Source organism: Seriola aureovittata, chromosome 4, assembly GCF_021018895.1.
Source record: "Seriola aureovittata isolate HTS-2021-v1 ecotype China chromosome 4, ASM2101889v1, whole genome shotgun sequence".
Taxonomy (NCBI): Eukaryota; Metazoa; Chordata; class Actinopteri; order Carangiformes; family Carangidae; genus Seriola; species Seriola aureovittata.
This window is the reverse complement of record NC_079367.1, coordinates 17,866,062-17,892,923: the sequence shown is the minus strand read 5'-3', so window position 1 is coordinate 17,892,923 and position 26,862 is coordinate 17,866,062. Positions and strand designations below refer to the sequence as shown.

Sequence of the window (26,862 nt, the reverse complement as noted above, 5' to 3'; positions counted from 1 at the left end):
AAACATACATAGAGACATTGCTTTTTTTTTTTTTTTTTACAGTAGGGTATAATCTGTAATAATATATACATTATAAGATGATTACATGTTTTGTGTGTAAAATTTTATTTTAAAAGTAAATTATTACGTATTTCAGATAAAGGTACTGGAGTAAAAAGTAGAATATTTCCCTCTGAAATGTAGTGGAGTAAGAGTATAAAGTAGAATAAAATGAACAGGACAGAGGCTTTTCAAGCCTCCTGTTTCTCCTGACAGCCAGTGGGTAATAGTACAAATGCAGTGTAATCTAGATCAGAGATTCAACATTTATACAAGGCCTATGCATTATAGACTGTTATAATAGCATCCTGCTTTGTTGGTGGCATGCATTATCATTGATCTTAGTTCAGTTCATATGGGTTGACACAATAAATATTAGCTCTTAAACAGGTCTGAGATGCAGTTATTCAATTCAATACAATAAAATGTATTTCATCAGGAAAATCTCAAAAGAACGGTGGACCACGAAGCCTGTCCTACAGGGACATCTTGTGGCCATATTGCTGCCATTTTTTCAGTGTGTCAAGTAATTACACTGAAAGAAAACAAAACCCCTTGTAAGGTAGTTGTTTTCCATCTTAGGAGACCTGTATGGCGATTTGAGAAGCTGGTAGCCGTGACAGTTTTCTGCCATCTAATTTTTCTGTCAATCGACTAACTGATTTATTAACTTAATCATTTCAGCTTTGGAGGGCTGGGTGGATTCTGGTTGCCAGAACAATTTGTTTCTCCTGGGCCCGGTAGTAGATTAATACGGCCATGCATGTGACTGACTCCCCAAACTTCTACAAACGTTCCGCGAACGTTCATTTTAGGCAAAATATGTGAACTACCGTCCGTTCCCAATGTCCGCGAAAATTAGCTGGGAGATTATGTTTGTAGAACCTTCAGAGAACCTTTAGGGAAGGTTCCCCGGCAAACGTTCCTAGAATGTTAGAGAACCTTTAATGAACACCCCCAATCGTCACCTGTTTGCTGCATGAACTGTTGATCAGAGTGAAAGCATGTGGAAAGAAACGGCACCTAGCAGAGGAGAGATATCTTAAGGAAATATGTCAGATTTCTACACTGTGGAATTTTATAGATTCCTCACGTCAAGCTTCACAGCCTGTTTGCAAAGGCCGGCAGTTTTGACACATGCTGCGTTTGGCGTACTAGTAATACATGGGTACAGCGCCCCCCACCGGCCGGGCTCGTTACTGCACAGACCCACAGTTCACGGAGGAGGAGGCGTGTGACGCTCCGCTACCATCGTCCTTATCTGACCGAAAACAACCCCAGTGTGTGTTGGTGGTCAGGAAAACAGGTACACGGTGACATTTAAAACGATGCTGAATGTGCAGTGTTGATGTATTTCATGTTTCGTGGATGTGAACTAGGCCGTTGTTCACGTGTTGTTTCTAACGTTTCTGCAGACTAGCTAAGCTAGGCTAGGCTAGCCTTAAAGCTAAGTGGCTAACAGCAGCAGACGCTTATACAGGCCAAGGCTACATGCGCAACCAGGCCAATGTGTATGCTGACAAACTTTGAAACATTTAACTCAGGTCCTATTTGAGCCAAAAGGTGAGAGCAGGGAGGTGCAAATGGCCGTATTAAATGAGCAGTTAATAATAGATCAACGGTGCAGTGGTGTAATGAGCTTGACAAGGTTAATATTAGGTAGTTAGCCATGTTAGCTCTTTAGCTCCCGGTGTTTTAGCTTCTGTTATAAACTACTAAACAAACAAATCACACTAGAAATAAGATTAACAAAACATTTGGTAATATACAGTAGCAACAATCCATATTTTACAGTCGGGTCACACATATTTTTGCCTTTTCAGTTTGTTTGCTTGAATGTCACTTTTCTCGGCAGCACCAAATTGTATTTGCTACAGCCAGCACGAGTTTAACATTGTTAGGACAAGCGAGTGACTAAAACCATCAATTTATTTATACACAGTCAAGTGTAGAATAATGTCTGTAGTTGTGGCTGACCGATAAGTAAGAAAATACCCTTAAGCATATGCAAATAACTTAAAGGCCTCCTTCGATATCAATAAATATGTAGCCAAAATCTTTAAAAGGGAAAATCACATTAAGTTGTGTAGTTAGAAGTGAATTACACTGGACTTTCAATTTATAAGCAGTGAATGTATTTTTTTTTTTTTTTACTTTATTTTTTAGCGTTTCTTTTGAAATAAATTATACCAGGAGATGGGTTTGAATTGTTTGTTTACCCCAAATAGGATCAGTATTACACATTATTATTAACTTAAAGAAATCAATATTAATAACACAGACAAATTGAGTGAATGAACAAAGTAAGCTTGTATTTTCTCTTCATACCATTAAAATGGTCTATCCCACACAGGATAACATGACACAATAGTATCACATGTAAATAACAACTTCTGGCAATTGACATTCATGTTCCAAAGAAAATCAAAACAAAGAAATGATACAAAACATTGTCAAAACACTTGCAGAAAGCAAGTGTCCATTTTACAAATTGTTTTCATAATTCCAATGGCTTCCATAAGTAAGTAGTAGTTTTAATAAACTACCTCCTTCTGGAGTTAAAATACAACTCAAATTGACAACACATCTCAGTTGGGCACACAGAGATCTTTTCTTTTTAGGTATCTTAAATTTCATATAATTTTCAGCACTGAAACAGTTTAAACCATGTTTCAAATAGCTGGGGAGTTACGTTTAAAATATTTATATCAAAGAAATGACGTGAAAGCCAGAAGTTGCATGCTGTAATCTCAGATTAGCTCTGTCTGTGCAACTTGTCCAGTCAAATGTTTATTTAAAAAAAAAAAAAAAAAAAAGTCTTTGTAGTCTTCTGTCTCTTCCACTTCCATCTCTGTCTTTGATGTCTCATGCCATTGCATGCTTTTTCTCTCTTCTCTTTCCCATGTGTCTTCCATCTTTGCATCTCTGCAGCAGCCGTGCCCCGCCGCGCCCCCACCCCCAGCGGAGCCGTCATGTGGCAGGAGGCCCGCAAACATGAGCGCAAGCTCCGTGGCATGATGGTAGACTACAAACGCCGAGGCGAGCGCCGGCGAGAGTACTACGAGAAGATAGTAAGAGACTTAGCTGAGCAACATATGCAGATGTGGCTAAATATTATTTCTGCCATGCTGAAGCTCTGTGGCAGCAAGCCTCAAATCAGATTGTCTGGGTTCAATGTGCTGTTAGCTTTCTATTTCTGACTGTTGTTTTTTTGTTAAGCTGTCTAAACAAAGTCTAATTTAGACCTGAATTGACAGATGAATACAATTAACTCTCTGTCTTGCAACAGCATTTGTACATTAAAGGATTTGTGAGCTAAGTTTGGCCTCACTTCATAAGACACTGTAAAGCAGCTACCACGCACACAGCCTAAATTATTCTTGTGGTTTGAATAGAAGATTAAATTGCAGTGAGATAAAGGGCTGTATAGTATAATATTTTTCATTATTTGGGAAGTTATAAGATGCCATTTTATTGTCTTTTGACTGCCTCGTTATGTCTTGACAGAAAAAAGACCCGGCTCAGTTTCTCCAGGTTCATGGCCGAGCGTACAAGATTCATCTGGATCCTGCTGTGGCGCTGGCTGCAGAGAGCCCCATAAACATGTGAGAAAACACACACACAAACACACACACACACACACACACACACACACACACACACACACACACAGTCACCAAACACTTTATTAGGAACACTGGTATACCTGTTTCTTCATGCAATTAACCAATCAGTCATGTGGCAGCAGTGCAATGCATAAAGTCATGCAGATACAGGTCAGGCGCTTCAGTTAATGTTCACATCAAACATCAGAATGGGGGGAAAAAAGATCTGATCTCACTTACTTTGACCATGGCATGATTGTTGGTGCCAGACAGGCTGGTTTGAGTATTTCTGAAACTGCTGATTTTACCTGGAGTGGTGTGAAAAACGAAACACATCCAGTGAGCAGCAGTTCTGTGGACAAGAAAAACCTCTCAGAATGAACAACACATTGGCCCCTGAGGTGGATGAGCTACAGCAGCAGAACAACATGTCAGGTTCCCCTCCTGTGAGCCAAGAAAAGAAATCTGAGGCTGTGGGCACAGGCTCACCAAAACTGGTCAGTTGACGGCTGGAAAACATAGCCTGGTCTGATGGATCTGATTTTCTGCTGAGGCACGCAGATGATAGGGTCAGAATTTGGCATCAATAGCCAGAATCCCTGGACCCAGCCTGCATTGTGTCAACAGTCCGGGCTGGTAGTGGTGGTGTAATGGCATGAAGAATGATTTCTTGACTCACTCTGGGCCCCTTAATACCGCTCAATCATGGTTTAAATAACACAGCCTATTTAAGTAATGTTGCTGACTGTGAATCCCTTTACGGCCACAATTTAGTTTCTTCTAATGCCTGCTTCCAGCATGATGATTCACCATGTCACAAAGCAAAAGTGGTCTCAAACTGCTTTCATGAACATGACAATTAGTTCAGTGTACTTCAGTGGTCTCCCCGCTCACCAGATTTGAAACCAGTAGAACACCTTTGGGATCAACATGGCACAGAATCTCAAAGCAGTCTTTCCAACATCTTGTGGAATCGATGCCAGGAAGAATTGAGGTTTTGAGAGCAAAGGGATTAGTATGGTGTTCCTAATAAAGTGCTTGATGAGTTTATAGTAGACATCACACACACCACATGCACAGTGCTGGTGGGATCTTACTGATCAGCTTATACCTCCTTTCTCTTGTTTTGTCTAAAGGATGCCATGGCAAGGAGATGCAAACAACATGATTGACAGGTTTGATGTAAGGGCGCATCTGGACTACATCCCCACCTACACTCCTCCACTGCTCAACACGTCGTAAGTCTTAAAGTTACCTAGAGCCACATTTACCCCAGAATGTATGTAGTGTGAATATTTTATGGTATTTAATTTCTGGCCTTATGATTGTACAGGGCATTGTTGGGGGACATTGATGTTTTCTCCACAGATTATTATACATTTTGGCATTAAGACACTTGATTAAAGGAGAGCAACAGTCATAAATACAGATATTTACACAGAATAATAATAAAACAGATTGCATGACAGATTCATTAGAAAAGTTCTGGTATTTTGTTTTAATTGAATTGTTCATTGATTCAGTTGTTTTGATCCTGCTACAATCAACAAAAAGGTGTTGGGCTAACAGAAGTAACAGGTGCATATAATAAGCTTTAGTCTGATTTTATCATAGATGCAAAACTGGGATAGAAAAACCTTATTCAGCTTTTTTTTTTTACATGTTATGAATGTAAATTTTTTCTTGTATAGATAGTAATGTTCAGTTTAAGTTTTTGTTTGTTTGTTTGTTTTTATGGTTGCAGGCTGTCAGGAGACATTACGTATCTATAAACCATAAGTGGGATTTTTGCCACAGTGAATTGTGTTGCAGGAGGCTGTTCAGTTCTTATGTAATTTAATTAAGCACCATCAAATGCTAGCTGCAGGGGACAGGAAGCTCATCAATTCATAATGAGCACACTGAAATTTTTTTATGCTTATCTGGGTCCAGGTCATGTTAATTGATTAGCTATATTAGGAATTATTGTTATAGACAACTAGAAATTGCATACAAAAATGTGACATAAATTTGGAGAAATTCATGTTCTTATTGTTCTACTAGTTTTGTGGTATTCTTTGACCAGTAAGACTATGAAAAAGCTGTTGAATTGCATTCTTTGTGGTATTACATAAGAACCCCTGAAAAATACCCAGCGTGGTGAGATTTGAGTATTGCGTTAAGTGGTAAAACAACCTTCTACTCTTTGTCATATACAGCACCCCAGAGCAGGAGATGGAGGAGAGGAAGTGTAACTATGAGCGCTACAGAGGCCTAGTGCAGAATGACTTTGCCAACAGTGAGTACCACAAACCCTGATAGCTGATGTTCTTTCAATAGAAAGTTAAATTCCCACTTTCAAAAGCTACATCAGCAGTGAATAACATACTTTAGATTACTGTTTGGTTTCATGGTGCAACACCGTTGAGCCCTGCATCAACCACTGTTAATACATTTCACACATGCAGTGGTGCATGTGTGTTCTTAATGTACTATCATAGTGTGTTAACCTGCCCTCAGTGGGTGTACTTTGCAGTTGTGTTGTGATCTTAAACTCTCTGCTGTCCTCCTACAGTCTCAGAGGAGCAGTGTTTATACCAGATCTACCTGGATGAGCTCTACGGTGGCCTACAGAAACCAAATGAGGACGAGAAGAAAAAGTATGTTATTTAAAGTTACTGTTTCATCCCTAACCTGCATGCAAATATGTGATTCTTAGAGTTGGCTTTGCTCACTTGAGCATTTACAGCAGTTTGTAATGATAAGTTTTTCTTCTTTTTGTGCAGGCTGGCTGAGAAAAAGGCCACCATTGGGTACACCTATGAAGACAGCACAGTGACAGAGCCCGAACCCCAGTCAGACAAAGATGAAGAGAATTCAGAGAACAGTGAATCTGAAGAGGATGAGGGGATCCCAGATATTGGTTAGGAAATGAGTTTGGCACTGATTACAATTACACATAAGGAAAATAAAAATTCAACAGATAAAGCAAAAAACAGGAAGTAGAGCAGAAACAGGCACCGATGTTTAACAACAACTTTCAGTGTGTAAATAAGTCTTCCTTAGTTTGAAAGAAAACAGAAACATACCGAATGTAATAGGAATCATTATTTTTTTCAAGCATAACAACTCAATGATGTTAGCTTCTTTCTGCCGAGTTTGATTGCTTTTCTTGGAAGAATGAAAGTAGTTGTTTACAGTGGTTCCACAACAGTTTTCCTCTATGTCCTCAATTTTGCAATTTTGTGCATCTGTGCAGATGTGGAGGTTGATGTTGATGAGCTGAACCAGGAGCAAGTGTTGGACCTAAACAAAATGGCAACCCCATATGGAATGGCTGAAGGAGACTTTGTCAGGTAACATCTCTTATCATCATGTCTCAACTGTCCAAATTAGTAAAGCATATATTTTTGAAACAATACTAGACCTACTGATTCTTTTGTCTGTTAGGATTCAGGATGTCTTACTTTGAGTGGAAGCAGAGTTTGTAAGATTGGCATATGCAAACTACAGAAATGACTCATAACATTGACATTGTCCTTTTTTTAAATTATTGTATAATTATATAATTATTGTAAAAAAGGAATGAACTTCATTTTCTCCACTGATACTTATCAAGGAATGTTTCACCCAAATCTAACGATTTATCTGTTTTTATGTTGGTGTTGAACTTATTAGCTTTTAGTGTTGAGTTTTGAATATTTTTATAAAACAACTGCAGCTTTTTCTACTACTGATATAAAGTTTATGGTTATAATTGCAATGCTGTCAATTTGATACTTGTTTAACAGGATGTTGAGGAAAGACAAGGAGGAAGTGGAGGCCATCAAACATGCGAAGGCCCTGGAGGCTGAAAAGGCCATGTACTCTGTAAGATAACATCTGTTGAATTTGTGTCTTTGTCATGTATTTTAGTTTGCAATTTTTTAAATTTTAAATGTGTGATCGTCTCAGGGCCGGCGTTCTCGCAGACAAAGGAGGGAGTTCAGGGAGAAGAGGCTAAAAGGTAGACAGATCAGCCCACCAAGGTAAATTTATGCTGTCTGTAAAGGTTTTCCCTCATAAAGAGTCCACAACTCAAAACTTGTTTAACCTGTGTCCTCATCCTCATGGATTTCAGCTATGCCAGGAGAGACAGCCCAACGTACGATCCCTATAAACGGTGAGTTAACCAACTGTTTCCTTTTCCTTCTTAATTTCCTCAACTGTTGTCTCTGTGTTTTTGAACTTTATTTTCTGATCTCCCTCAGGCCAGAGTCAGAATCCAGCTCTGAGTCACGGTCGCGTTCTCGGTCTCCTGGTCCAGAGAAGATCACTTTCATCACCAGCTTCGGAGGCAGCGATGATGAAGCTGCAGCAGCAACTCAAACCGCTCCTCACTCTGGCCACGCCCCCTCCAACTTGCAGCACCCTGCAGGTCATAGCAGGGGCTCCCGGTCGGTAACTTTCCCTCTTCCTGGCTTTTCATTGGTTATTTTCCTCTTGCAGTCATTATTTTCATTGAAATGACCACAGCTGTTGAAGCAGAAAGAATACTGATTGATTTTTGTGGTAGGTGAGGTGGATCAGTTTTCAATCAAATAATATCAATTCAAATAGTTGCTTATGAGTAACGAATAGGAACTATTCAACTGTGCATGTACATAGAGTAAAGTTTGGGTAGTTTTAAGTCTATGATTGTGCATGGACTATTATGTCAAAACACAGAAAGCTGCAGTTTTTATATCTGATTATTTATGCCTCTATTGACCATGAAACAGTAAGATTTCTTAAAATCAAGAAAACAGAGGTTTTCTCAAGATAGGCTAGGTGCTGGTCTGGTGTCGTTACTAAAACATTGCGTCTCTGTTTGTCCAGGAGACGAAGGTCATCCTCCAGTCGCTCCCCTTCCTCCTCCTCCCGTTCCTCATCTCGGTCCTCCTCTCGCTCATCTTCCCGTTCGCGTCGAGCCCGGCGAGGGCGGGGGGGGAGGGATGGGCGTCGCTCCCGAAGCCGCTCGCGGTCGAGACGGCGGTCCCGATCTCACTCCAGAGGTAGAGGAGGAAATGGAGGAGCTGGATCCTGGAGAAGACGTGACTGGACACGATCACGGTCCAACGAGCGAGACAGAGAGCGAGACAGAGAGCGAGACAGGGACAGAGACAGGGACAGAAGACGATACTCGGCGCGAAAACGAACAAGGTAAGGCTCCTCACTGACCACCGTCTGGACTAAAGTTACTATAGTACAGGGCACATTAGTGAGACATGGCCTTGTCTTTTTTTTCCTAGGTCCCGTTCCAGCTCACGGCAGGGGGGCAATTCCAGGCGAGGGGGCCGGAGCAGTGGAGGCCACCGGCGGGGAGACAGCGGCAGCCGCAGCCCCTCTCAGTCCCCCAGCCACCTGAACCACAGTCCCTCCCCTGCTCACAGAGTGGCCCAGCCCTCTACCATGACTGTCTCTGACAAGCTAAGAAAGTAAGACCATGTAAACATTATTGCAAGGAGGCATGAATGCAACAAAAATGTTCTAAATGGGCTAGAGTTATATAATTATACATTTAGACCAGTGGTGGTTCAAAACCTGCACATATGGACTTCTCACAGGGGTCAGAGGATAAATACAACTGATCAACTTTGGCAACGTGTGACGAGTTGCAGTTGATGTTGCTTCGGTTTAATGGGTCTTCAGACAAAAAGTTTGGGATGTAGACTGGGTAATGTTTACATCAAAGCATTTCATGGCTTTCTGCCCGGCGTGTCAGTTAGTTTATTGTATTCATTTTTTTCAACTTAAAATATATATTGAGAGTCACGTATAGTAATACTCGTGGTGTTATGGATTTTTTTTAGACTCTTAAATTAAATCAGAATAGCCTATTCTGCACTTCAGCCCTGAAACAGTAAATCCATAATAAATTGTCTTAAATCACAGTCAGCCAGGCAATGCAGCGTCATGATGCCAGAAACAACTTATCAAGGGGTGTTCTGTATTGATTTCTTTTCTCTTTAATGCATAGTAATGCTTTTAAAGCCTTACTTACCCGTCAGCACCAAGATGTGTTAGAAAGTTGATGTTTGTATATAAATCAAAGTGTCTTCATCACCTCAGGTAATTGTCTTTTATTTTTCCATCCTCTCTCCAGGCCTGATACTGCGAGTGGTAAAGAGACGGGAGCTGCCAAAGTCAGTAAGAATTTGATCTAGCTGGTTTCTTGCTAAAGCCTACGCCTCCCTCATCCCTGACAGGCTGACATGGTTGTCCACCAGACTGGGATGTAGAAGCCATTGTTGCCCACAGAGAAAAAAATTATATGATTTTTGTTTTTTCTTTCCCCCACCCAAAAGTGGACATACACTGCAGACAAAGTCTTGCATCTACTTTGAAATTACCACTACAGTATTCATGCCAACTTGCCAACACTGACAAATGACTGAATTAATGCTGCCATCTCTGTATGGAGAGAACATTTACACACAATGACACTATGAAGTCATCATTTATTGTCTTGATAATGCTTTTAGTCTGGGTGGTGCATGCATGTGTACATATATACATGTGGGTGAGAGATTCCAGCGTCTTTTATATGTGTTTGTAGTCTCAAATGCACTCGCACATCAGTGGCCCTAAGAGGAAGAAGAAGGCTTCTTTCTCTTATGACCATGTGTCTTGTTACAACTTTGGAATCGCTATTGGCCAGGTGATCATTTCAGACACTAATTAATTAGGCTGATGAAAAATGAGGCGAGTGGACCATCGTGTCTGGCAGTGGTGCACGCTCTGACTCTTGAAATGAAAGTTTAATATCCCACATACTGATTGAAGACTTGAGGTGAGCATTTAAAGGAATAGTTAGACATTTTGGTAAATACACTTGTTTCCTGTCTTGCTGAGAGTTAGACTAGAAGAATGATGCAACTCTCATGTCTGTATGCTAAATATGAGGCTAGTCGGCTAGCTTAGCGCAGAGACTGGAAACAAGGGGCAACTGATCAAGACTCTATCCAGATGTAATCCACTTATCAGCACTTCCAAAGCTTACCTATGAAAACGTAGTATCTTGTTTATTTAATCTTTACAAAAATTCATGTAAAAATGACAATTTGCTGTTATACAAGGGTTATGTGGTAGCCTTTAATTGGATTAAACAAATAGGATGGAACATGTTAATTAATGAGCTTTAGAGGTGCTAGTATAGTAGCTGGATTTTGTTGCTTTTGGATAGAGCCGGCCTAACTATTTCTTTCTGTTTCCATTCTTAACACTAAACTAACCAGCTGCTCGTGGTAGCTTCATATCAAGAGTACAGATAGTGCTGATAGTTTTCTCATCTCAATAAGCAATTGTCAAACTATTCCTTTAGGACTAAAAACCAGTTTTGTTTGTTTGTTATATTCTCTAAACTTCTGGACCTTCCGATGTCCTGAACCAGCTTCTCTTCTCCTGGGGAAAAAAAATTGGATACGTTCCAACAGTCAAACAGACAAATACATCTGAGGTTTTAATCTGCTTCTTTGTTAAACTTGCCTGCAATGCTGTGACCCGCAGTTTTTCTTGCCTGGCCAGGTTTAAACGGCCCAGTGACGGGTGTGTCAGAGAAAGTGGCACTGGCTCTTTGTGAACTCTGTTGAACTCACCGGACCTGAAGTTGTTCTTCTTACACTTTCCGACCCCCTCTTCAGCCGTCCTTCTCCCCTTTATCTACCTCACAGTGTTCATACAGATAAATATATTGTGTAAAAGTTCATGTGACTGGATCCAATCCTGCTGCTAAACTATCCTACAGCAGCTGCAAGTCTACAGCAGCAGTTTCTCTGTCCACACACGCAACTGGTTTAGCCAGTCAGCCTGTTGACTTCACAAACATCACATGTAATTAATTTATCTTTGGCCTTTTTATCTCCACCAGCAACTGTACATAAAGGTGATAGTATCGAAATTGTATAACAGCACGGTACCTTTGATCATACCTTTTCTCACACACACACACACACACACACACACACACACACACACACACTCTCACATACACACTTTTGTCAGGCTGTGAAAGGATGTGCTAACACAATTGTGTCACCTGCAGCCCAAGATGACCCCACAGGAACGGCTGAAGCTGCGAATGCAGAAGGCGCTCAACAAACAGTGTGAGTACAACAGAGCAGAGTGTTTGTGGTTTCGGCACAAGTAACAAAACAGTACAACACACACCTCTGGATCGTGAACTATCGTTGTACACGTTGTCAAATGCAAATTAAAGACGTGAAAAACTAGATGACTTGTTTATTTCCCACCCCTCAATTTCCTGTGTTTTTTCCCGTGCTGCAGCCAAGGCGGATAAAAAAGCTGCTCAGGTGAAGATCCAACAGCAGGAACACAAACGACAGGTGTGTGTTTGTGTGTGTGTACTTCAGAAATACGCAAAAACCGAGACACTATTATCCTATTATTATTTCCCCTCATTACTGTGTGTTTATTTAACAGGAGCGAGAGGGAGAATTACGAGCCATGGCACGCAAGATACGCATGAAGTAAGTGTGTGCGTGTGCGTGCGTGTGTGTTTGTGTGTGTGTAAGTGTGTGTCGCAATTGTCTGACCCAGTGGCTCTGTGTTTAGGGAGCGTGAGCGCCGTGAGAAAGAGAGGGATGAATGGGAAAGACAGTACGGGCGACAGAGCCACTCGCCTTCTCCCTCCAAATATGGTAAGAGTTTGGGTTTCTCATCGTCAACAGCCATATGGATCTAATAGAATAATAATTTGGTTTGATGAACATGCAGTGTTTATTTTGTGTACAGTGTTGCATACTAAAACAGAAGTAACCAAAATATTTAATCAGTCCAGCCTTTGTTTGATGTGCTGGCGTCAGTTTCTCCTCTGACATCTTTATAGGCTTTAAGATATTGTGGCATGCCGTTGTTTTGATTGTGGCTCTGTGTCCTCTGTCCCTCAGGCCGAGAACACAACTCATACAGAAGGTATGTCAGAAGCCACAAGAATCTGCACAGCTCTGATGAAGTAGAATGAATTATGTTTATTTTTTCTTTTCACATTAATGCACAAACACAATCTGAAAGGCTCATTGCATTTAATTTATTTACAATACTTGAGCTACTTTGCTTTTTCTTCACTCAAATCCAGAGTTAGTCTCAAGTCTTGAGTCTTGAATTTTGAGAAAGACATCATGGGCTACACCCTGAGTGAAGGAATCAAGTTAGAACAAAAATAAAAAAATAATCCAGGTTCAAATTAAAATTTAAAGTAAATCAAAATACTCCAAACATACTACTGCTTTTAATCTTCTAAATTATTACTAGTAAGTGTTTGCCTTTTCTGTATCACAATATCTCACTAGTCTACACCAACACCATATAATGATAGAGAAGATTTATCTGTTGGGCTCTAGTGTTAAGTAAACAAGACTAGGTCAAAACCTTGTATATGGCTGGACCGCCTATAGTCAATGTGTGAAATTGTGAACATAGCTGAAAACTTGTGGAACCACTCGAAGCAAATGGTGCGCGGTGTATTTGCATTCTTCCTAGTAATTGCCAGTTTCAGCCGTTTATCTGTTTGCTTCTCTCCAGTTATAATGAAGTTTAATTAAAGGCATGATCTCTCATTCAAGTACTCTCATCAAGCACTTTATTAGAAACACCATACTGATACTGGACAGGGCCTCCCTTTGCTCTAAAACAGCCTCAGTTCTGTGTAGCAACATGTTCTCCTGTTCTACCACATCCTGAAGTTGTTCTGTTGGAGTCAGATCTGGTGACTGGGGAGATCACTGAAGTTCACTGAACTAATTCTCATGATCTTGAAACCAGTTTGAGACGACTTTTGATGTGCGACATGGTGCATCGTCGTGCTGGAAGCAGCCAGTAGAAGATGGTAAACTGTGGCCATAAAGGGAAGCACATGGTCAGCAACAATACTCAGATTGGCTGTGGCATTCAAGCTATGATTGGTTGGTATGAAAGGGCAAGAAAACATTCACCACACCATTACACCACCAGCAGCATATTGCTGTTCATGCTGTCGGTGCCAAATTTTGAACCTACCATCGACATGCCTTAGCAGAATTCCAGATTCATCAAACTCGGCTACTTTTTTCCAGCCTTAATCACCCGGTTTCGGTGAGTCTGTGCCCACTGCAGCCTCAGGTTTCTGTTCTTGGCTCACAGGAGTGGAACCTGATGTGGTCTTCTGCTGTTGTAGCTCATCCACCTCAAGGTTTGACCTGTTGTTCATCCTGAGATGTTTTTCTGCTCGCCGCGGTTGTAAAGAGTGGTTATCTGAGTTACCGTAGACTTTCTGTAAGCTCCAACCAGTCTGTCCATTCTCCTCCGACCTCTCTCATTAAGAAGACGTTTCTATCGGCAGAACTGCTGCTCTCTGGATGTTGTTGTGTTTTTCACGCCGTTCTCAGTAAACTAATAAAATAGTCAAACCAGCCCGTCACCAACAGCCAAAATCACTCGGTTTTTTCCCCGTTCTGATGTTTGACGTGAACTTTAACTGAAACTCCTGATCTGTACCTGCATGATTTTATGAGTGGTACAGGTACAGGTGTTACTAATAAAGTGCTTGGTGATTGTATAAACAAAAGTGTCACCCTAACTCCAAAATTTAAAATGCAAGATAGGAAATTGCTATCACTCCCAAACTGACATTTTATAATTCAGAGTAACACTAGACAACTTAACAACCAGTCTGAGATATTTAGTCACTGTTGTTTTTGATTATCTTAAAGGTGTATTTACATCAGTAGTGTGAAGAAAAATAAGCATTTATTGTCAAATTATGATTAGTTAACTAAACACACTGTAATACTTTGTTTCCATTTTCCTTAATGCTGCTTACAACTACATCAATGTTATTTACATGAATTAAATGTTTGTATACACCTAATAAATACAACGTAGGGTGATGTGAATTGTTCCCAAACACACAATCCTTTACTCTGTGCATATGTATATGAGCGATCCTGTAAATTATACAGACATTTGCATGGACTGTTTTTATGTTCCTGGCTTTTATACTGAGGTCCTTCTTGCAGCATCAGCTCCTTTCTTTTCATTTTTGCAGGAGGTCACGGTCTCGATCACGGAGTCCATACTACAGATACTGAGCCGACAGGTGGAAACTGTCCTTCTACAGTATCTATCTTGTCACTGGCACACACACACACACACAGTCCAATAAAAAAGCTGTTGGAAGATGATAGGAACAGATTGACGAACAGACTACACCTACACCTGAACATGTGTGTTCTCCGGTACTGTTAATGTCTGCAGAGTATAAAACTTTGACCATGATACCTTAGTTTCACTAATTACACAACAGAGCTGCGTTTGATCTGCCCTTTTCAGTTTTGCTTCATCTTGTAAAGGTTGTCTTATTAAATGAGTTTCTTCACCTCTGCATGCTCCTTTTTTTTCTTTTCTACCAAACACTTCTTCTGGCTTTAGACCCATCTGCACACATCTGTATTTCTTCTGTATGATACTGAGCAATACCTGAACTTACATCATCTTCCTCATGTCACGATGTCCTCCCACATTTTACTTTTACAGTAACAAGAAAATTACACTAAGGACCATTTTAAAGTCTCATGAACTGATGTACAGGATATTTATACACATCCATTTGAATTTTCTTTATGAAAAGTTGAAGTAAAAGTTCGTGCATTTATTAAAACAATCAACTGCTCTTTTTATACTCTGCCCTCTGCCAACTGGTTAACAACAGCGAATAACTTTTTTGTTCTCAGTAAAGTGGAATGTTAAATACAGAATAATAAATAAAACTGACTTTGAAATTATTTGCTCATCTTCGTTTTCTTTTCTATCTGGACCTCCCTGCAGTTGCACACCGTAAACACCGAGACACAACTTCTCACGGGAGACTGCAGGTGGCGACAAAGCTCAGATTTTGCAGCTGAAGATGCCTCACCACATCTTGTCTTTACTGAGTCTTTCTGTTGAGTTTTGTGGCTTGTTTTGTGAGTTTTTGATGTATTTTTAATGTGTGTGTAGCAGTCACAGCTGGTCGACAAGAAAAGGAGAAATGAGTGCTCCTCTGGTTCCGGTTTGGTTTCGTAGACACCTGTGGAAAACCAGCGGTAGTTCCTCGGAGCTGCTGAGGAGGAACTAGATGCTGATTTCCACTATCGGATGTGATTGAAACAGACAGTTCAATCTAGGTAGAAACCAGTAAGAGTGTGAAAGAGAAAAAAAGTGACACAGCGCGTGTTACACGGAGAGGGCGGGGTCAGGGTCGGCGGGGCGGAGCGGGCGGTGCCTACAGTCGCCCATGCCCCCTTTTGCCCTCCGCTCGCTGCGGGGGAAGAAGTGTGAACTTGAACGCTGCCTTCACCGTTCAGTGCGAGTCCAGGCAGAGGCCAGCCAGTCTTATCAGTCTGTCCCCGCCGCTCAGGTTTCGGCCAACTTATCAGAGAAGAAGCAGCCGGGCGGATTTGGGTTCGGGACGTTTTGCTGTTTGAGACCCAGAAAGGTGCCAAACGCGGGACGCTCGACGCGATGTCCAGGCGCAAACTTGGAAGCAGACCACAGCACCTGAGTGCGATTCAAGGTAAGCCGGGGGAAGAGCAGCGATCTGTGGGCACGTTGACACTGTCGGAGACGGATGTGATGTTTTTTGTTTTGTTGTTGTCTGAAACTAAAATGAAAATGGTTTTGTTTTATCGCCAGTTTGCGCTCATGGTTTGGATGCGCGCTGTTGAGCGATTATCACAGATTAACAGTTATATTGAGTAGATGACGGATGGCTGTTTTTCTCGTAAGGTTTCAAAGTATTTGTGTGTTCACGTTGACCTCGCTCGGGCCAATATGGATGTGTTTTATTCCATTTCTTTGTTGGCAAATATTTAGAAAAGAGCTTGTAATTTTCTTGTGTTTGTCCTGATGTGCACTGTGGCTGCAGTCGTGTTCATAGGGGAAGGACCGGTTTACTGGCACGCTGTTTTCAGAGGCTACAGGTCCGAACACGATGATTAATATTTCCAGGTGTAACGATGATCAAATTTCTCGGTCGGTGTCTGGCTCAGTTTTCTGGGGTATTTTTCTTCCTCTTTTTTGGGACACATCATGTGTTTAAAGCCAAGACACTGGACCCATCCTTTACACCGTGACAGACTTTTTATTATTTGGCCACTTAAGTAAAACTCTCAAATGAAAGTAGATCCCACTTGATCCTGTTCAGACTGTTCAAACACAAAGACGGCGGTGTGAAACATGTGATGCTTGATAAGGAAATAAGAGAGAAACTTAAAAAAAAAACACACACACACACACACACTCACAACCACACAACATTTGTTTTTTACAGTTCTCTACTGGAGACCAGTGGTGCGTGTCTGGTGTGACCACAGGCCCTGACTCAACCCTGTCTCTATCTGTATGTGTGCGCGTGTGTTTGTGTGTGTGTGTGTGTGTGTGTGTGTGTGTGTGTGTGTGTGTGTGTGTGTGTGTGTGTGTGTGTGTGACCGCGCCTTGCAAGTCTGCACAAACAGCACAGCCCTGAAACAGGAAAGGTGACATTTTTGAGTAACAACTGGCGAGATCCGACTTCAAACTGTACTGTCTGTACCTGTCCTGTGTGCTAGCCGTCCTACCCCGGGCAGGTGGATCCAGTCCAGGCATCAAGGTGTGCCCATGTCCATGTTGAGCAATAGTCTACTGACCCCTCCTCCTCCTCCTCCTCCTCCTTCTCCCCAAAGAGCCTTACCTGGCCTGAGCTGGGAGACTTTCTTAAGACATATCCAGAGTTCACACAGGCTCTTAAAGAGGTTTGGATTGAGTGTTGTCCTCTGCTTCAACAACACTCCTCAGTGCTTGCCCCTAGCTTGCCCCTAGTATGCAGACTGCATGCATCTCAACCTGCAAACCACAAAAGGTATGTCAGGTTGTTAATGTTGAATCAGATGAGCTGTCTGTGAGCAGAAAAAAAAAACACACACACAGGGGCTGCTCTTATCTCAAACACCTTCAGTAACTTTTTTTTTTCTCTTTTATTGCAATCTACTTCCTGTTGAGAAACCCGCTCCCACTGCCTGTGGCTGGCAGGGCAACATATTATTGTGAGTGAAAGGTGAAAGCCTTACTCATAATCTTATACTTTTATTAGAATAATCTGACACAGTGATTGTCACAATAACTGCAGATTGGGGGTGCTCAGCTGAGACGGACAGCTCTCTCTCTCTGCACCCAGCAGCCTCAGTCAGAGCGAGTGGATCTGTTTTCGGGTCGGTTAAAGGAAGTGGTCAGTGTTGGCTGAGCAGATTGGCATCGTTGCTTTATAGTTTACAACTGAAACTAGCACTTTTAATCACCACGCCTGTTTGTTGTTCCACTGAAGTCTGACTGACACTTTATGTTGAACTTTGGGTTGTTGATTTGTAGGAGAACGGTCAAAAATGGTCCTGAGCACAAATCCAAATGAACTGTGACTCTTAGTGCAGAGGGAGTGCAGATCAGCATAATTCACAAATTGTCCATGCATTCGGGCCATTGTCTGGGAGATAATGGTGTTTAATGTAAAGGATACTCTTGTCATGTTGATGTTTCGATCCTCTCTTTCTATTTTGGACACATAGCTAAAGGTTTGTGTAAACGTGATACTCACCTCCTTGAGAAGTAGAAGAAAATGAAAAGGGATTTTTACTCTCATGTAACACTGCTTGAGACCCTTTTTTTTTTTTTTTATAAACTAGAGAACCTTTTTTGTCCATAAAATGTCAGAAAAGTTTGAAAAATGCCTGTCAGACTCCAAGGAGTCATCCTTAAATATCTTGTTTTGTTTGACCAACAGTCCAGAACCCAAAGATCTTCATTTTACTGTCACAGGAGACTAAGAAAACAAGATAATCTTCACTTTTGAGAAGCTGTAACTAATGCTTTTTGGCCAAATTTGCTTGAAAAGTTACTTAAATGATAAATTTTGTTGCATATTTCTTTTCCAATATTAAGGGGCATTCGTGCCTAAACTCCTGTGTAATGACCTGCACTTGTGTATCTGTCTGTGAACTGATGGGCCCGTCCTGGTCCTCTGTTTTATTTTATTTTATCTGTGTTGGTAACTGAACTTCTTCCCCTCCCCTACCTGTCATGTTTCTCAGATGTCAATGAAATGGCGGACGGCACCGGCTCATCAGACGACCCTCTTCCTCCTCCTCCACCTCCGCAGCTCCGAGCTCCTGATGAGGGTCGTGACCTGCTGACCTGCGGACAGTGCAGCCAGGCCTTCCCCCTCGCCCACATCCTGGCCTTCATCCAGCACAAACAGGGCGGCTGCCGCTATCGAAGCCATGCCCCAAACGCCAGCACCACACCCCCCTCACCTGCCAACCGAGCACAACAGCGCGTTGCAAACGCCGAGCTGGGACCTGGCTTCATCGAGCTGAGGAGAGGGGCGGCCAGAGACAGGGTCTGGGGGGAGGAGCCCAACGTGAATCTGAAGGCGGAGTCCAGCAAAGCAGGTGAGTGCTTGGAAAAAAGAGGCAGAAAAAGAGGGCAGGTTGCTAATTAGTGACTCTGTTTTTTGTTTTGTTTTATTTTTTTTATTTCAACCGCCCCCCTCTTCATTTAACAACTGTTCCCTCTCCCTCCCGAGTCCAGCTCATTAGCTAGCCGTTGCCATTAGCAGACCTGCGTGAGTTAGTGACGCACAGGCTAATTGTGTGGAAAGGATAGGCGTCAGGAGCGTTCAGAGTGCACTGAGGGTCCCCCGAGGGCCCCACACCGAGCACCTGAGCTCCAGAGCTCCTTCCCATGTCCCTGACTGTCAGTCTCTGAGGTGGAATGGCCAGGTAAACATGTTTCTCCCTCCCTGTCATCCACTACGCCCTGGACAACAGAGACTGATGCCACGTCCTCTCAGAACCGGCACAGCAGCATGTGTCAGCGTTTAGAAGTCCACCTAGTGTGTTTTGAAAAGGGGTTTGTGGGTTGAAGTCATGCTCTGCAATATGAAATGGTCAGAGGACGGAGGAGGAGTAGGAGGATGAGGATGAGGATGAGGATGATGTGTTCGCGTAGCTCTCCTCACTGTCATGACACAGTAATGGAGGACGTTGCATCATGTGCAGGTCCTCTGCCATCTCCCACTGTTCTGCCCCGGGCCGAGCCACCTGAGCTCCTGGGAATCTCTTCCTTCCTCCTGCTTTCTCTTCATCGTGTGCATCATCCTCTCTCTCCTCTCGCCCTTGTTTTCATATTTTCTGTCTCTTAAGGCATCCCTCTCTTGTTGTGCATAAAATTGTATCATACCTCAGCAGAGATTTTCTTTTTTCCACTGCTCTTTCTTTTAAGAAAATATCTTATTTCAAGAAAATATGAGTGTGGACACCATGATGTTCAGGCCAAATATAATATGTCACTGTGGGGGTCGAGCCCATCAAAACTCAATCAGCAATTCATGACTTCTCATTAAAACCCTTCTCAAAAATTTCATGTCCAGTGGCTAATGAAGTGTTTGAGAGTTATTGTGTTTCCCTGCAAAGGTCAGATGTATTTGAAGGTCACTCTGTGTCTGTGAAGTCAATGTGGGGTATTGTAAATGGTTGCAAATGGACAGTGCATCTTGCAACACACTCATAGTAGGTATCAATGCCCTTTCGCACATTTTGAAACACTCTGTCATGTACACACACGTTAGCAGTTCCTTCCTTTGTGTAACGCTCAGGGGACGGGTGCATGCACCATTTCCGTTTGTCCACAACCTCTCTTGTTTTTCTATTTCAGTCTCTTTTTTGTTTTTTTTTTCTTGCTCTGTCTCTCATTTACAGTCGGGGAAACACATGAGTTTGATAATTTGGTGTCTGCAGGATTATACAACAAACCTAGCACGTGCACGAGGCGAGAGGGAAAGAGCATGACAGCTTGTGAATAATGCAAAAGTGGATAAGTTTGGATTAAAGTTTTATTAGAGAATTTAGGTTGCATAAAAATTGTGATTTTTTTTTTTTTTTTTTTTTTTTACCCAGCTTTCACTGTTCTTAGCTCCTCCGATTTTTACGAGTTGTGATGTAAAGTTTGAGTTGTTGCATGTTAAAGTTGCAAAGAGCAGTTTTGATTGGACCAACCTGCAGCCTCGTGAGTGGTAGGAAGTCTTGTTTTGCTTGAGTGGCGAGCTGTTTAGTGGGAGGGAAACTGCGCATCTGAATCTTCTGAGATGACTGGAAGTGAAAGAGCAGTTATCCCACAACAGATAACTCCTCCATCCATTTTCTGTATTCAAGAGAGAAGCGGTGAAAAGGGGGTAGAGTGGGATGGATTACTGAAGAGCCGCGTGCATCTGTCTCATTCCTTTTTATTTATTCTCCTTGTTTGTTTTTTTTTCCTCATCTCCAACACCCCCCCTCCCCTGTGCCCCCTCCTCCTTCATTTCTTCCACCCATCTTCAACACACTTTCGCTTTGCCCTCTTTCAATACCCCCCCCCCCCCGCTTTTCTCCTCCCCCTGCCTCCCAAGGGAAAAGAGATTCTGCCTGCTGCTCGTTAGTGCTCCCAGCCAATCTGCATTTTTAATTAGTAGTTATTGCTTCTGCTTAATATTCAAGTGCTACCCCGGGCCAAATGGGAATCCTTACAAAAAAAAAAAAAAAAGCGAGGAGTGAGAGGAGAGAGAGGCAAGGAAAGAGAAACTGGCTGGGTATTGTGTTTCACTCCAGGACCCCGAGACAAAAGCCCCCCCACCCCACACACACACACACCTCCCCACACCTCAGGGAAAGATTTGGAGGGTTTTGGGGCGGGGGGGGGGCAGAGGGGTGAGGAGAGCCGGGGTTGGAGGATGGGTCTCAAGTACAATCCAGAGGGGTGACATATTTTCGTGGTGTCTCTTGGCCCCCCGCACTACATTATAATCTTTTTTATCTCATTTTCTTTTTATCTCCTGAGCCCTGACCTACCTATCTATCTATCCTTTTTTTCTTTCTTTTTTTTTTCCCTCTGCTCTCACTATTCACCCTCATTTTTTAAAAGAAGTATCTCAACTTCTCCTGGGCTTCTCCTCAGGCTAGGTTAAAGGACATGAACACCACAGCTCCAGACAGAGGGAGGGCGGGAGAGGGGAAAAAGAGAAAGAAACAGTTGCTGTCTTTTTCATCTTGACTCTCCTCCCCCCTCCAGTAAAATACAGAAGGATTTGACTTGAGGAAACATGAAAGAGGCTTATACCAGAGTCGGCTTTGAACCTCTCCAAAAAAGAAAAAAAAAAAAAATAGAACTGTTTTCCCCCTCAATTTGGGGATCTTCTCTCCAATTTTGATTTATGCAGAACGGCCTCATTTGTCAAGCAGGCTGAGTCAGTGCCTGATTTGCATAAAGCGTTCGTTTTCTACGTTCTGCTAATTAGCAATTTGCAGCTTAATTGGAGAGTGGCTCGGTAAGGAGACAAAGCTATCCACATATAAAAATATCTCCAGATGTACTTTGCGACATGGCTTGCCTCTCTGTCGGCCTTTCTGCTTCTGTTCTGCTTTAGGTCCAGCCATCATAACATCGGCTTTCCTTTCACTTTTCACCCGTTTTCTTCTTTCCGTACTGAGTCTTGTGCCTCACCTGGCCCTTTTCTTCATCCTACATACATATCACTCCGTCTGTGCTACTCTCCTTTTAAGATTTGGCTTTCTATGCTGCCGATGCTCGTGTTCCTGTTCGTCTTTTATCACTTAAAAGCTGCAATAATCAGTATTTTTTCCACTAACAAGGGATCACATGACTCCTTGTATGTGAAAAAGGTGACTCGTGATGAAACCGCCGTTAGTTATCCTTTGATTCTTCACTTCCCCTCAGCTCTGTGGAGCTTTAAACTCATTGTTTTCATTTTCAACCTGCAACTTTACTCTCACCTCTCTTTGCATTGTTTTCGGATGTGCCTGGAGGCTGAACATAGTGGAGCCTTTAGCAGCTGGTGGAGACCAAAATCTGATCTAAAGGGAGGGTGGATATTGGACCATCATCTGATCATTTGGGGGACACAAACACAACATCGAATAAATATTAGTGTCACTTTCCATCTGCTGAATGTTGAAAAAGGAAGTGCATATTTTGTGTTCAGGCCTTTTCTCCTGCCCATGAGTGGCCAAAAGATCAGTTACTGTTGGTTTAATCGCCATTATTTTACTGGCTTGACTTAGAGAGCATGACATTTTTATACCGTCTACTATATTCTTTACAAACATCTATTGATCAAAATCGCTAACTTCACTCTGTCTTTGTCTTCCAGTGCCAGAGGAGCCATCCTATTTCACCTGCCAGCAGTGTGAAGGCGTGTTTGCATCTGCATGGGTGCTCTTACAGCACGCTCAGCACACACACTCCTTCAGCATCTACCAAGAGGACGTGGAGGATGATGCAGACGTGAGAGGAGGAGGTCTTAAAGAGCACAAACCCGTGGCAGCCACTCTGGACCCACGCCACCTGGGCCAGGCTCTTGCCTCGGCCTTTCAACCCTCCGGCTTGCGCCTCAGTCGCTCCCGTCAGACACACACTGCCTCCACATCCTCCTCCAGTAACACGCAGGCTATGAACTTCTCAGTGCGTCTCAGGGAGCTCGCCGAGGGGAATAACAACACCACCAGCAGCTCCGCCGGCGGCCTGGTGCTGTCTCCGTCCTCCTCTCCGCCTGCAGCTTCTCCCTTTCCTCAGACTGGCACCCTCCAGGCTGACTACCACTGTGAGCTGTGTGACCAGAACTTTCACTCCCAGCGCGCCCTGTCCGCCCACCGCCGGACTCATGCTTGCGAGAGGCCCTATCACTGTGGAGTTTGCGGGCAGGCCTTCGCCCAGAGCGGCCAGCTGGCCCGTCACATAAGGAGTCATCACAGGGAGGCTGGAGGTGGAGGAAGTGGATATGAGCCGGTGGAGATGGTTGTGATGGAGGAGGATGTAGGGAGGCAGAGGATGAGAGGGAGGTTTCAAATGCAGGCAGTTGGAAACATGGGAAAGGGAATGGTTGGTGCAGACGTGAGGGTTCAGGGTCCCTCCGAGCTGGAACTGACCCTCCCCAAACACCCCTCCATAGCTGCAGGCCTGATGCTGCTGACATCACAGGTTAGACCGCCAGACAGGGAGTTGTTGAGGCTGTACCAGCGCCAGAGAGAGGGGGCAGAAGGAGGGGAGGAGGAGGCAGAAGGACAGGGGGAGCCCCAGCACACCTCACCTTGCGCCAGCCCATCTGAAGGCTCACTGGAGAGCGGAGAGACAGGGGGCAGCGGCGAGAGCGGCATCGCTAGTGGCAACTGCACACCCAAACGTCCGGAGATGGGCGAGAGAGTGCGAGGAGTTGGAGAGTGGGAGAACGAGAGAGGAGAGATCATTGAGAGGGAGAAAGAGTGGAGCTCAGTCAAAGTGAGCGAGGCTGTGCAGGAGTGGCAGAGGGAGAACGAGCGGAGGAGTGTAGCAGGAGGCGTCAGCAGTGGAGGAAACAGCAACAACGCTACTGCTGGTTCAGCTGGGAAGAAGAAGAAAGACGAGGCCTGCGAGTACTGTGGTAAACAGTTCAGAAATAGCAGCAACCTGACTGTGCACCGCCGCAGCCACACAGGTGAGCGGCCCTACCGCTGTGGCCTCTGCAACTACGCCTGCGCTCAGAGTTCAAAGTTAACACGCCATATGAAGACCCACGGTGCACAGGGAGCTAAGGCTTCCTTTTTGTGTCAGCTGTGCACGGTGCCCTTCACCGTCTACGCCACCCTGGAGAAACACCTGAAGAAGGTTCACGGCCTGAGCCACGCCAGCGTAGGAGCGTACGCACAGGCCAGCGCCGCAGACACTTTAGCTGCTAGAAAAGCTGAAGAAGAAGCGGTGGTGGTGAAGATGGAGGAGTATGAAGCCAGTTTGGATCAGATGGAAATGGAGAGCAAAATGGAGAGTAATGTGGCGAAAAGCATGGAGGCGGAGGAGAGCCAGAGCCATGCAGAATATGTGGAGAGCAGAGGGAGTCCAGCCATAGTGGGCGACCTCCCACCGGAGAGCAGTGCAGAAGTGAGCCCAGCTTTGACTTCTGCACCATGAGAGCCGCTCTCACCCACCAATTGACATTCGAATAGCACTGTATAGGATTCAAGTTGCCCTTCAAATAAAAAGAACTCACCCCATCCTTGAACTGACAGTCAAGTTAAACTGGAATCTAGAGAAGAAGAAGAAGCTACAGAGTTGTAGAAAATCAGCAGGAAGCACTGAGGCCCACAGAACAGTTGTTCACAACTGTATGCAAAGCTGTTGGCTGAAACTAGGTGCCTACAGCTCTTTAGACCACAGAGCAAAACAAGGCCATGACATTCAACAGGGAGATTACCAGAGCTCTTGAACAGGAAGTGCACTGCCACAGTCCACACCGACACAGGAAACTGATCACCATGTTGCAGTGCAGGATGCAAAAGACGAGTGATTTATCTCTCTGGTGACCCACTGGACAGGTGGAGACGGATATTAACTGTCAGATAATACAGAGAACGGATTATATTGAATAAAAAAAGCCTAGCAATAGAACAATGTTAATATATTTTCCAGCATCAGCAGATGGAGAGAGGTGATACTGTGCTACCTAGCTGTTTTCTTTGGGAAGACTTTTTAAAGACTAAAGATGTGTTGAACAGACGCAGGGGTGAAATGAATCCAAACACTGTCTGCCTGCAGTTTCTCAGACTCTTCTTTTTAAAGGCGCTTGGTTGTCACAACACTTGTCATCTAACATAATGTTTACAGGGCTCTCGGGGCCTAGCAAGGTTGTGCTCTTTGTGACAGTATGTACGGATGATTTTCACTTATTTGTTTTCTAATTTTATAAATGTGAACAAGGAGACTTTAAAGTCTCATCTACTGATGTTTTTTTTTTTTCGATGGTTAGTTTCTATGCATAAAAAAACATGCAATTTTACCTACATGTGAAACGGGTGTGTATTATTTTTCTCTAAGTGTATTTAGTATTGTGACGGTAATTCCTCTCTTTCGTTGTTTACATCTGTAAAGTGCCGGACTGCTTGAAGCTTGTGCATGTTTTGCAGCCTCTTTTTTTGTTTTTGTTTTTTGTTGTTGCCTGTGTTTGAGTTATTCCTAATTTATGAATGCTGCATGTTGGTGATTGTGTAACTGAAAAAGTCTTTCACTGCTGAACTACAGGGTTGAAAGGTGCAGTAGTAGAGAGTTGATTGGTGGAGTTTTGTGCGAGCACTTGGGTGAGTGAGTTGTGTGAATGTTTTTGTGTGTACATAAGACAAAAAAAAGCCCTCTACTTGAAAACTCTGTCCTGTGATCTTGTGTCCAAAGCATGACTCGCCTGGTCGTTATCGCCGTGTCGAGCTTCTGACGGGTCATTGTGTGTCAGTGATGAGGATTTAAACACAAGTTCAGCCTGAGGAGATCTGTTCATTTACAAATATAACAGGACAGAGTCTTCAAGTAGAGTCTTACCACCTTTTTCAAAACTACTGTGATGGCTTTGTGTTGCCGTGTCTGATTTCTACTTGCATTCATGTCAGGGAAAACAAATTCTTATGTGAGTGGTGTGATGAATGATTACGAACGCGTGCAGTGTAACTGTTCAGGGATAATATTTTGTACATAGATTGACACACTTGCTGTTGCTATACTTATTATTGTTATTATTGATAATATTATCTGCCTGTCACTGTTACACACCCTCCACTTTTCCTAGCATCGTTTCCTTTACGCTGAACACTGGCTGTTGTGAAGCTATACCACTCTGCTGTCTTTGTAAACTTGACACCATTTTGTACCATGTCATGAGGAGCCTCATTAAAGAATTGAGGTGAAATATTTTGCATTGTAGGGTGGTTTTTTTTTGGTCTCCCACTCGGGTCTTTTTCTGCTAGTGTTTGCTTTTTTTTTCTTTCTTATTCTGGGACCCACAACAAAGCTTTTGAAACTATTTTTAAGTGTCTTTTCTCACCAGGATGTTGTCTCAGTCAGTGTGGGTCGTTCCTCTGAGGACCACAGTCAGCGCTGAGTTATTAATTTTTAATTTGAGTGTTTGGATTAGGGACCCTCACTCCTTGTTTACATCCTTGGGATGTTACTGGCTTTGTCTAGAAACATGGTAATGTAATTCCAGTATATGTGTGTGTGGGTGTGTGTGTATGCAGATATATTTTAGTTGGTGTCAGTCATCCAGCAGGTTGTGGGATGGGTGCAGCGAGCTGTGATGGGACACAGATGACAAGGATTTCTCAGGATACAAAATTGATGGGGGGGCAGCAGTTTGGTTATTGTTTGTGGG

At 43.2% G+C, this 26,862-nt stretch overlaps 2 protein-coding genes across 5 annotated transcripts; both read left to right on the top strand.

Annotated features, from left to right (window-relative positions):
• Nucleotides 1-1,208: 1,208 nt before the first annotated feature.
• clasrp (CLK4-associating serine/arginine rich protein) lies at nucleotides 1,209-15,421 on the top strand. Of its 4 annotated transcripts, XM_056374097.1 has the most exons (21): nucleotides 1,209-1,345; nucleotides 2,971-3,110; nucleotides 3,547-3,644; nucleotides 4,781-4,882; nucleotides 5,843-5,922; nucleotides 6,199-6,283; nucleotides 6,410-6,546; nucleotides 6,883-6,979; nucleotides 7,415-7,493; nucleotides 7,578-7,651; nucleotides 7,744-7,785; nucleotides 7,874-8,059; nucleotides 8,481-8,804; nucleotides 8,894-9,079; nucleotides 9,748-9,787; nucleotides 11,686-11,746; nucleotides 11,928-11,986; nucleotides 12,084-12,130; nucleotides 12,216-12,301; nucleotides 12,551-12,575; nucleotides 14,686-15,421. In XM_056374097.1, exons 2-21 carry the CDS (start codon nucleotides 3,012-3,014, stop codon nucleotides 14,726-14,728), a joined length of 1,950 nt encoding a protein of 649 aa, XP_056230072.1. In that variant the 5' UTR covers nucleotides 1,209-1,345; nucleotides 2,971-3,011; the 3' UTR covers nucleotides 14,729-15,421. The 4 variants fall into 4 exon arrangements, 3 of the variants coding, with proteins under 3 accessions (XP_056230072.1, XP_056230070.1, XP_056230071.1); XM_056374095.1 differs by lacking the exon at nucleotides 14,686-15,421 and having other exon boundaries at nucleotides 12,551-14,678; XM_056374096.1 differs by lacking the exon at nucleotides 14,686-15,421 and having other exon boundaries at nucleotides 1,246-1,345; nucleotides 2,974-3,110; nucleotides 12,551-14,678.
• Nucleotides 15,422-15,949: 528 nt separating this feature from the next.
• Nucleotides 15,950-26,402, top strand: znf296 (zinc finger protein 296). Its single transcript, XM_056374997.1, has 3 exons — nucleotides 15,950-16,191; nucleotides 18,737-19,096; nucleotides 22,849-26,402. Exons 1-3 carry the CDS (start codon nucleotides 16,140-16,142, stop codon nucleotides 24,636-24,638), a joined length of 2,202 nt encoding a protein of 733 aa, XP_056230972.1. The 5' UTR covers nucleotides 15,950-16,139; the 3' UTR covers nucleotides 24,639-26,402.
• Nucleotides 26,403-26,862: the final 460 nt, after the last annotated feature.

Bases quoted from the DNA above. Each gene is read 5' to 3' on its own strand.
- clasrp (XM_056374095.1), top strand. From the start codon at position 3,012: ATGTGGCAGGAGGCCCGCAAACATGAGCGCAAGCTCCGTGGCATGATG. The intron at 4,883-5,842 runs GTAAGTCTTAAA...TGTCATATACAG, and splicing joins CCTCCACTGCTCAACACGTC to CACCCCAGAGCAGGAGATGG. The intron at 11,987-12,083 runs GTGTGTGTTTGT...TTTATTTAACAG, and splicing joins AGCAGGAACACAAACGACAG to GAGCGAGAGGGAGAATTACG.
- znf296 (XM_056374997.1), top strand. From the start codon at position 16,140: ATGTCCAGGCGCAAACTTGGAAGCAGACCACAGCACCTGAGTGCGATT. The intron at 16,192-18,736 runs GTAAGCCGGGGG...CATGTTTCTCAG, and splicing joins GCACCTGAGTGCGATTCAAG to ATGTCAATGAAATGGCGGAC. The intron at 19,097-22,848 runs GTGAGTGCTTGG...TTTGTCTTCCAG, and splicing joins GGCGGAGTCCAGCAAAGCAG to TGCCAGAGGAGCCATCCTAT.